The sequence below is a fragment of the Dipteris shenzhenensis genome, chromosome 2 (assembly GCF_047967505.1).
Source record: "Dipteris shenzhenensis isolate YYH24624 ecotype China chromosome 2, Dip_SZ_1.0, whole genome shotgun sequence".
Classification (NCBI taxonomy): Eukaryota; Viridiplantae; Streptophyta; class Polypodiopsida; order Gleicheniales; family Dipteridaceae; genus Dipteris; species Dipteris shenzhenensis.
In genome coordinates this window covers 17,107,757-17,118,969 of record NC_141597.1, presented here as the reverse complement: position 1 = coordinate 17,118,969, position 11,213 = coordinate 17,107,757, and the positions used below count along the sequence as shown (strand labels likewise).

The 11,213-nt window shown below is 42.3% G+C and overlaps 1 protein-coding gene across 2 annotated transcripts; it reads left to right on the top strand.

Annotated features, from left to right (window-relative positions):
* The first annotated feature begins 7,515 nt into the window (after positions 1-7,515).
* LOC147904399 (pentatricopeptide repeat-containing protein At1g06140, mitochondrial-like) lies at positions 7,516-11,037 on the top strand. 2 transcript variants are annotated; one of them, XR_015543230.1, is made up of 2 exons: positions 7,516-7,923; positions 8,162-8,218. XR_015543230.1 is itself a non-coding variant. In XM_087394754.1 (2 exons), exon 2 carries the CDS (start codon positions 8,210-8,212, stop codon positions 10,022-10,024), a length of 1,815 nt encoding a protein of 604 aa, XP_087250880.1. In that variant the 5' UTR covers positions 7,516-7,923; positions 8,185-8,209; the 3' UTR covers positions 10,025-11,037. The 2 variants fall into 2 exon arrangements, 1 of the variants encoding a protein (XP_087250880.1); XM_087394754.1 differs by having other exon boundaries at positions 8,185-11,037.
* The last annotated feature ends 176 nt before the right edge of the window (positions 11,038-11,213 follow it).

Sequence of the window (11,213 nt, the reverse complement as noted above, 5' to 3'; positions counted from 1 at the left end):
TCTCTTGGTGAAAGCTCCAAATTAGAGCTCTTATATAAGCTGGTCAAGTTGCATTTCTATCCTTTTATATTTTCCTTTTCTTTAATATAATTTTATTTTTATTTCTTAAAAAAAAGATTTATTAGGTACAACCTCACAAATCACTAGGGCGAAACTTAGAATGGCATAATTCTCTCACCATAGCTTCTAAACAAAAATGAACGAAAGAACAAGCTCTACATGCTAGATCTTCAATATAGCACAATGGGCACACAAATATGTGACTTGCACACTCTACATCTATCTATGCACATTCTGATATATTGTGCTTCTGCACACACGCACAACTACTACCATATCTCATTCATAACTACTACTAACTAGCCTAAAGATTGTCCTTGCATCCAACTTGATGTGTTTCTTACACAAAGAGTCTCTACTTGATGTACACCACCAATGACATTGAAATTGCTACCAAGAGATGCCATTGAGACTCTCACATGAAGTTCTTGTCGGATTTGTTGGTGGGTGAGATTTCTTCCTAACTTTCATCCACCAATCTCTATGGCCACTTGGCCCACCATCTCACAGTTATTGGTGGGGATTAATCCATTTGGCTCAAAGTATGTGACTTGCTTCACGATTTAGCTCCTCCTTCACCCTGGCCTTACTTCATGCTTCACTTAGTGCTTCGGTTGGTTTTATTGGAAACTATCACTTGGAGGTTCACACAAGCTAGCATTGTCATTGATTATGTTTTAGGAGCACTTCATCTCTATGACAAGTGTGGCATGGCTTTAATTTTTCCTAAACTCTTCTCTAGCTAGGCAATGATAAGTTTTTTTGAATCTAGTTGACTCCTACAAAACATTTCATATAGATAAGTGAAATGAATTTATGTTATATTTCAAATTTAGATGAAAATTTTAAAAACAAGTATACTTTACTTCCGCTCAATGTGGATGTCTAGCTCCCTAGATTGTTGAGACCCTAGTCCCTAATTGTGATAAGGGCCTTTGAAGCTCTTAGTGGGGCAAATTTCTGAGAAGCAAATAATGAACTACTAGTGTTCACTCATTACTCTCTAGGGAGATGCTCCAAGGATGCCTCTACATTTGGTGGAGACAATACCATACACCAAGTAAAGATCTCAGGGTAATCAATACCTAGATTTATCCATGAGAGCAAGATGGTAAGTAGGCAAGAGGGCAAGTAGTGAGGCTTGGAGTGCAAGAGATCAAAGCTAGAAGAAAGAGATGAAGAGATCGATTGCACAACAAATCAATCCTAGAGGAAAGAATGAAGTGTAAAGGGTAATGTAGAATGAAGGGTGTAGTCTAGAATGGAGGATATATTAGGGTAGAATGAAGTGTAGTATGCATCACTCGCTAGGGTAATGATGCTATAATACAAGTGTGATTGTTATCAACATCATTTTGCAATGCACTAATGTGATTTTTCTTCTGTATCGCAAAAAGTCTCCAATTAAATTTCAAACTTTTTATGTTGCAAATGACATTACTTGCTAATTTTTATTGGTGGCAACGCTAACATGCATTGATTTAACCCCAACTTGTAGTAGTGTCTGTAGCAGCCTTTGCAACATTGATTGTAGTTGTGCTACAATGAAGAGAAAGTAGGGATTTGACAGTTGCGTGTGTGTGAAATGTCAAATGGGTAGTTTGCCAACAACCTTAAAGTGATCCACAAAAATTAGATGCTTCTTCATATGCTCATGTATTCTAGATTACATCATGAAAGTTTCAATTCTAGAATATTGTCGCCCATAACTATCTCTTTATTATTGACTAATCTTCTCTCCTTAAGCCCTCTTGAAAGTTGTCCCAATTTCCTTCAGCTCTACTATATATGCTTCCAATCTTTGTAATGATCTCTTTCCCTAATTGGAGTGTGCTAATGCTTTGATACCACTAAAACCAAAAGATGAAGTGCTTTGGTACCATTGAAACCAAAATGTAAACTATTGAAGACACAAACACCACTTGAGAAATTTGGAGAGAGTACACAATGTTAGATATCAATGCTCCACTGTCGTGTAACTACGCAGGAACCAGGTAACTCTACTTGTAAGCCCCCCATATGAGGAGAAGGCATTTGAGTAGCTCAGTTATCCGATAGGTCCTTGTTTGGATACTAGATGGGGGCCATGTGTGGCCTGATGGCTAGACGACTTCAAATAGAGTTGGCACACTGCCAACTAGGCTACATGCAAGTGCGGGAAGGCATCCCATGGCTGATCGCACTGAGGGTAGACGGAGCATTTCTTGGGCAGCCCACTCTCGGGTTGGGGGGCCCGTTTGGAGCCCTAGATGATCCCAGATGGCTTTGGGCTGAACGGACACCTTAGGTAAGTTGCTCTATTCTGTGCCATGGTTTTATCATGTGGTTGGTGGCCTATTTCAGGACCGCAACCTCCAGTCGACCGTTTTGGGGTCGGTCTCCCAATTGAGTCTAACCGACTACGATTGGTGGCTATAAGAGCAAGCCCGTGAAGCCCATTATCATCACTGGCTATAGCAACCCTGATTCCTTAGCATCCAGCCTCCGTCCTCTACTATTTCTAGCACACCATCGAAGCTTCTTACACAAGAGCGCATGGCTGGGAGGCAACGCCATCTATTGTATCAGTTTTATAGTAATCAAATTTTTGATTCTCCATACTATCTGCTTTTCTCTCTTGCATACGAGATCCTGTTATCTGTTGAGCACAGACGTATTATTTTCTTACATGGTATCAGAGCTTAGGCTCTAGTAAGAAGATTTGGAGTGTGTTTTTGTTTGCGAGCAGATTGTGAGAGATCGCCAAGCCCGCAAGATTGCAAATCCCACCTTTCGGCGAAACCGGAAAGTTGGACGGCACTAACTATCCACTCTGGAAGTTCAAGATGAAGACCATCCTAAGCGCATACAAGCTTTGGGATACTACTACTAGGGTGGACGTGAAGCTGGTTGCGAGACCGAATCCAGCCAATGCAAGACAACAGATAGTACCAACTGTAGATGAGATTCTCGTGTGGACAAGAAGAAATGCAGATGTGATGTGTTCTATTGTCTGCAGTGTAAGTGATTCTTTCATGGCATTAATTCAACATGTCACCACAGCGGAGGAGGCATGGACGGTCTTGAAAAATCAGTAGGAGACCACAAATCAGACGCAGATTCAGAATCTAGAGACTCAACTCACAAATGAGAAACTGTCTGAGTCTAAAACGGTAGAGAAGTTCATCACCAGGGTGAAGAATCTGCACGATTAGATGACTGCAATTGGCATCACCATCACCAGCGAGAATTTAGCACAAAGGTGCATATGGATTCTCCCACCAAAGTACGACGGTCTTGTTACAGCGCTGAATACACACAATAGAAATCCGCCCCTCAACTTTGATGATTTCAGCGCGATGCTTCTGGAGGAGGAGATGCGTCAAAAGACGAGGACTAGAGAAGATTCAGCTTTCTCGGCTAGATCAAAGAAAGGTAAGGATAAGGACTCTGGTAACCCATCTTCTTCTAATGATAAAAAGAGAAAGAAGAAGATCAAGTGCTTCTATTGCAACAAGGTAGGGCACAAGCAGAATGAGTACTGAAAGAAGATTGCAGATGAGAAGAACGGAGTAAAGAAAGAGTCCAGCAATAGCATGCAGGCAGTACCAATAGAGCTATTCGTAGCAATTGAGGAGATTTGCACGGAGGCAGTTCATGTACCTGCGAATGAACCTTGGATTATTGACAGTGGTGCATCGTGCCACATTACCAGTTGGAAGGATTGGTATACCTCTCTACATCCGGTAGGGAATGACATCCTGGTAGGAGTCGGCAATGATGCAAAATGTCCAGCAAAAGAAAAAGGTATGATTGCTCTCAAGTCAGATGGAGTTGTAAAACAGTTGTCCAATGTTCTTTATGTGCCAGATATCAAGAGGAACTTGTTGTCTGTTTCTGCGATCACGGATCGGGACCTCAAAGTTCACTTCGATAAGAATGGTGCACAGATTTTGGATCTTCAAGGGAAGGTTGTTGGTAAAGGTACACATCGCAACAACATCTAGGAACTCTCAGCTTTCAGTGCTCGAGCCGATGTGAGCAACACTAAGCTATGGCATGAGAGGTTTTATAGTAATCAAATTTTTTATTCTCCATACTATCTGCTTTTCTCTCTTGCATACGAGATCCTGTTATTTGTTGAGCATAGACGTTGTATTGTTTTCTTATACACAATACAAAGTTTCTCAAATTGGGTGCAATCTCCCCGTCTAGATGGGTGCCCATGCTCCTCAATCTAGAGTATTTCATTTAGTGACTTGAGCTAAAAATAGAATAAACCAAACTATTTCTTCTTCCATGAATGCATAACTTATTGAGCCCAAATTACCATAGGCACTTAATCCCTCTCAATAAAATATTGCCCACAACATAGAATAACAATTAAAATTCAAAACTTGGACCATGGTCATATACTCCATGTGACATGTCAATCAACATTACTCTACTCAAAACTTCAATCAATGAATTACAAATTCAATTAGCAATCACACATGATACTAACACTAATTGCAAATTTAATAAATAATCAATGAATTACAAATTCAATCAACAAATCATCAATATAATGAGTTACAAATTCAATTAACAATCACACATGATACAACCTATAATAATAATCACCCATGATATCAACTATAATAATCAAACACACTGCGTCTAGCATGTCCTTTGAATCACTTTGCAATATTTTTTTGATATAGGTTCATAACATAACTCATATGATATGTTTATCTCATGCAATTAGTTTATGAAATATACATAGGAAAGGTTTTAACTCAACATTCAAACATATATAAGTATATGGTTAATTTAAACATAGAATTTAAAATATAGGGGTATTTCAAATACAAGCTTGCTCACATAGGCAATATGTGTTTTGAAAGAATGACCCCTTATGTCTTGCAGAATACTAGATATTACACTGAGCAACACTAGGTAACAAAGGAGTATCCATCGTGTTTTGAAAGAGTGACACCTTGTGGCTTGTAGTAAACTAGACATTATATTGAGCAAAACTAGGTTACATTGAGCAAAACTAGGAATTGAGGAATATTCATTGTGCCATGAAGGAGGTCGATAGCAGCTCATTTGATGGCCATTCTAGTTCACTTAGAAAACTTACAGAACTCAAAACTATATGTACACCAATACTTAGGCTTCTAAATGCTATTTTCCATAACTTGTCTTGAATGTTCTCTAGGGTTTGTTGGGAATCTACTTTCATAAATTCCACACTTAAGAGTAGAAGCTAAATCTTCCCTAGGATGTTCCTCTCATTATTCAAGACAAACAATTGATTCTAAGAGTCTCCAAGGGGCGGTGATGAGACGATACTAGGTGGTGTTTAGAATTTTTTAGAAAAGCCATGCTCATAAGTAGCAAACCCTTGCCTTAATTCAAAAGAAGAGTCTTTTGTCTATCTCGTAGAAAGACATGATGTTTTTTATTAGAACAGAGGGTGAAGATGCATAGGGGAATGGGCCGAGGGAGGACTTTTTGGGAAGGAAAGTGCTCAGAATTTGGCGTGTGGTTGGAGGCTGTGAGCTGTAGTCTAGGCACTTTTCAACTGGAAACTCGGACTATGGTTCATTCCCCCATGTAGAGGGCCCAAGGGAGGGATTAAATGATTAACCTTGGGTAAAAATTGTAATTCTGGACGGTGATTTTGTATTTTGTGCTAGTTGAATTTAATTGTGGACTGGTTAGTTTAACTATGGGCTAGTTAATCTAGTAGATTAAAATTGTGGGGCCACTTTCCCTCTTTTGAAATTGGACAGATCAGACAATTGGAGAAATCCAAATACCTTCCGGAAGATAATGGCTTCCTCCCTAAGCCAAGGGATCACCAAGGGAGGGAGCATATTGAAATCGATAAGGGAACATATTCTTCACTAGAGCATATTCAAACTTTTGAAGGTTTTTCTAAGGAGTTGCATATTTTTAAAGCTAAAAGATAACTAAATTACCTAAAATTTAATAGATTTTACAAAATTATAGAAATACTTTTCACAAGTGAAAATGAAATTGTTGCAGGTTCATTGTATACGGGCCCCTTGTTGGTGAAAAATGGTATTAGACCATGGGGATGGGGTGAAGGGGAAATGGGGGGGAGGCTATAGGAGCCATGTGTCCTTGGAGTGGCTCTTTTGGAATTCTTTGTGAACTGCCATGGAAATAGTATAAAGGGAGCTCTGCATAGTTGCGCTGCGCCTCTTCTCTGCATGCTCTCGCAACGTCACATTGCCTTCCCCTCCATGCTCGCCATTGCATCTCCCCTGCTTGATGCCACCATGCCTCCTTCGCCGGCCCCTTTTGGGTGCTTGATGCGATTAGATCCAGTGCCTTCAACAAGCTGCAAGGCAAGGCACATCGATTAGGCTCTCCCACTCCAGGAACGGAGACACCAGGTCGCGAAGGATGAATGGAGGGGAAGGTCGCGAAGGATGGATGGAGGAAAGAAGAGTCACGGTGACATCGGTGCCTCCAAAACCTTTCCTTAGAAGGCCGAAACTATTGAGTACCTTGTCTGAGCTCGAGGGACAATGAGTAGCTCAAGGCGTGTGTGCCAATAGGTGGGATAGTAGGGGCGGGGGCGCTGCCAGCAAGGGGGGCAGAAGAGAAAACAGAGAAACGAGGAGGGGGAGAGGCTAGAGAGGGAAGGAGAGAGAGCTGCTTGAGACGAGGGGAGGGTGGTGGCGGCGCGGCAAGGCGGAGGGGAAAGGGTGGGGGAGGGGGAGGGGCAGGGGCAAGGGCAAGTTGGAGGCTAGCTTAATTTAGATTAATTTACATTAGGGGATTTAGCTTAGGTTAATGTTTTAATTAAATCACCAATGAATTTTTTAAATGAATCATGCAAATTTTCTAACTTTTGTTAATCAAATCCAAATTCGGAATGCCAAGACAATTGAAACGGAAAATTACAAACCCAATGCAAAAAGTTTGATGCAAATCTGATGCTAGGGAATTTTTAGAATTAGTAGAGCCATTTTAGGAAATAGGAAAGTGGTATATGGTATGGCAAGGTGTTGATTGTTATTGACTTGGCTAGAGTTCTTTAAAATTCAGCACTTGCTCTGGTTCCAGTTATATTTCACCTCAAGAACCGTTTGTGGAAACCTTGACACCATGATAGCACCGCAGAGAGGAGACTGTTGGCAATGCAGTCAATGACATCAAGCACAACACCAATTCGAATGTCAAGCAAATTGGAGGACACACTTCTCGAAACTGTCCCTGGCAATGCGATAACAATGAACCATCTTGCTTTGGCCATTGCATGACGCCTTCCAAAGCATTTCAAATTGGAGGCCACGAGAAATCGACTAGCAATAGTGGATTTCAGCCTCCCTACAGCTATAGCCAAATTAAATGGATGAGATTGAACACGATGACTGAGCACAAATTCGCGTGTTTTCTAAGCACGATCTAGTACGTACTCCCTTCATACGGTAGTAACCCAAGTCACGCGTTCGACATATCTTGGTCGCGACAGAAGTGGAGATGGCACGTCACCTTGCACCCTCCATCTCTCTGCAAGAGGAGCTATTTTTCTGCACTTTGTGTACTTCTTCTCATACCCAAGACTGTACGAGTACCGCCCGCGTATATGGCCTACGCGCACTTGTGCTTGCAAGGATCTATGGAAAAGGCATACCGGAGTTTTGCATTTGCTACTTCCCGGGATGTTGGGTTAAGGGCCCACTCACGTGGGATCCTCCCTCTTGCGCCAATCGATACTGTAAAGGTATATGAGCATGTACGACAAATTGGAGCAAAAGCATGTTTGGGCACTAGGCCAGCCAGTGGATGTAATATTTGCACTGTCTTATTATTCAACTAATAAGAGTATCGGTGCCAGAAGCTTGGATTATCAGGTCACAGGTGAGCAATATATTTCAACTCGTAAGAGCAAGCTTAATTATGAAAACAAATCCGTATGTGCGTTTAATTTCACTAAACTTTAAAGTAACTCAGATAGCCTCATCAGAACAACATAGGTCTAGCGTTAGGGGTCATGCACTCAATCGCAGTGATTGGAGGGAGAGATTGCGGCATCTTTTAATGCTGGGTAGACACTTACGCCTAGCGATTTGCTTAAATTTTTGCTGCTCTGTGACAGGGTCCTGTCTTTATGTAATGTAGCTATCTGCTTGCGTCTTTGTTGGTTATGGGCCCACAGTTTAGGCTGTCCCTCTGCAGTCATTCCTTTGGTGCTGGCAGAGCTGGAATCGCAGTCCATGAGAGTTTGCTTCAGCTGAAGGAGGTTAAGGAGACTCATGGTCTAAATGAGCTTTCAGTCTTTAAAGCAAACAACTTGATGCATATGTATGTGCGGAGTGGGAGCATGGTGGATGCTCGCCATGTGTTTGACAACATGCAAAAACATGATAGGGTGTCTTGGAACATTATGATCCTCGGATATGCCAAGCAGGAAGAGGGTGCATGGGCGTTGACGATGTATGCACAGATGCACCAACAAGGTATCCAACCGAGTGCTCGAACCTTTGTTGGTGCATTGAAGGCTTGCAGTAGCCTCGCAGCGGGCGACAGAAAGCAAGTTAACATGAAATTGGCAAAAATAGGGTGCCTAGCAAAAGGTAGAGCCATCCATTTCCAAGTAGTAAAGAGAGGCTTTGACTATGATGTATTTGTGGGAGCGACCTTGGTGAATATGTATGTCAAATGTGGGAGCTTGGAGGATGCACAGCGTGTTTTTGACAATATACCTCATCGTGATGTGGTTACGTGGACCACTATGATCCTGGGGTATGCTGAGCAACAAGACAATGTGCTGGCTTTGGAATTGTATGCACGGATGCACCAGGAAGGTGTCACAACAGATCGACGAATCTTTGTTGGTTCATTGAAGGCTTGCAGTAGCCTGGCAGCACGGGAAGAGGGGGAGCAAGTTGATGGTAAATTCACAAAAATGGGATGCCTGAGGAAAGGTAGGGCCATTCACTCCCAGGTGGTAAAGAGTGGCTTTGATTCAGATGTATTTGTGGGAAACACCTTGCTGAATATGTATTCAAAATGTGGGTGCATGGAGGATGCACATTCTGTCTTTAGCGAATTGTCTCATCGTGATGTGGTTACATGGACTACCATGATCTTGGGGTATGCTGAACAAGAAGAAACCAAGGAATCTTTTAGACTTTTTGTGCAATTGCAAGAACAAGGTGTGTCACCAAGTAGTATAACCTTTGTTGCCATCCTGAAAGCATGTGGCAACACAGCAGCTCTGGAAACTGGAAAGCAACTCCATTCTCAAATTAGCATGGTCGGTTTTGAGAGTATTCCAATTGTGGCAACTAGTCTTATTGACATGTATGCTAAATGTGGGAGCATGGCTGATGCCCGACAGTTGTTTGATGGATTGCCGACAAAAGGTGCCGTACCATGGAGTGCATTTATTGCAGGTTATGCCCGCCAGGGAGAAAGTGAATTAGTGTTTCATTTGTTTGAGAGAATGAGGCAGGAAGGCATACAGCCAGATGCGGTCACATTTCTTAATGTTCTCACCGTATGCAGTCATGTGGGTCTAGTGGACAAGGGCCAGGAGTACTTTGAGGCTATGAGCCAATGGTACGGCATTATCCCTACTATTGAACATTATACTTGCATGGTTGATCTTCTAGGCCGTGCAGGTCAAGCGAGTGAGGCGGTTGCAATGGTGGAAAGGATGCCTTACCTACCCAATCTAATCGTCTGGTTGACAATGTTGGCTGCTTGTCAGAAGTGGAAGGACGTAGAGGTTGGAAGACATGCCTTTGAAAATGCAGTGAGATTAGATGAAAAGCTTCTCACAGCATATGTCTTGATGGAAAACATATATGCTGATGCGAACATGCGGGGGGACCATGATAAGGTCCAGATTATGAGAAAAGCCAGCCAGGGCTGCTGGACTGACCTTAGCAGAGCAGTGCACACGGTGGGGAGCAAAGCAGAAAGGTCATTCCTCCAAAACACAGAAAGCATGTGAGCTGGTGTCATAGGACTATGGTATGATGAAAAACACGATGCAAGTTGAGGGCACACTGAGAAGCTGTCTATCACTTGAGCCCATATTAGTACTTCCAAGGGGACACCCACACGCAACTGAAAGGGTCTTCGGATTTGTGTCAGATGTCATCTATCAATATATAAGATTTCATATGCCAAGATGCAACCCACATTCCCAGACGACAAGGTTGGAAGAGTTTTGAGGGAATATCTGTGACAAAACCGCATCTGTAGCCATTCCCTCTGGGGTCTGGTCTGAAATGGATTCTGCTGTTTTTGTGCTGGGCCATTGCAAAAAAAATATGGCAAGGCAAATCGTAAGGGTCCAGTGAGCATGGCAAATGGGGTGGGCAGAATCCAGGGAAGTGATCTTGCAAGAGTGAGCTGATAATATCTTAAGGCTAGTCCTACAATGTGAAGGATGTTGGCCAATCTCGGAACACTCACAAGCATGATGAAAGGAACATCTTCCTTGTCCTAGAGGACCTGGGCAAAAGGCTGGCAGCTGGTGTAAGAAATAGAGGATCAAGTGAGATTGTTATTGCTCCTAGAATCAAGATGTGGCCTAATCTTTAGCAGCTGGTTTACTGTTTCCCAGTCTTATGTAATTTTGACTTGAGCCGACAGGAGATAGGTACTGATAAGAACATAATAGTGCTTGTGTTTCTTTCTGATTGGAAGAGTTCTTGCAGGGAATATTGGTGACAAAACTGCATTTCTACCCAATCCTCTGTGGTCTGAAATGGATTCTGCTGTGCTTGGCTGGGCCATGGCAAACAAGTTTGGCAAGGCAAATCCTAAGGGTCCCGTAGGCCTGGCAAATGGGGCATGGCAGAATTGAGGGAAGTGATCCTGCGACAGTCAGCTGAGAGTATCTGTTTAGAGTATAACACCGGGCCTACAATCTAAATGATATTGGCCAGTCTCAGAACACTCCTAAGCATGCTGAAATGAAGGTCTTCCTTATCTGGCGATTGATGATGGTTGTTTTAGATTTTGATCGAATTTTTATGGACCCCAGAGGATAGAGGTACCCTTAAAATAAAAGGATAGAGGTAACCTAACCTTGCTTTAGTAAGTAGTGTTTCTTTCTGATTTTGAATTTCGTTTGGCGTCTGCATAGTGAAGTATGGGTAAAAATAAAAGGCTAAAGACATGAAGGTTTAGAG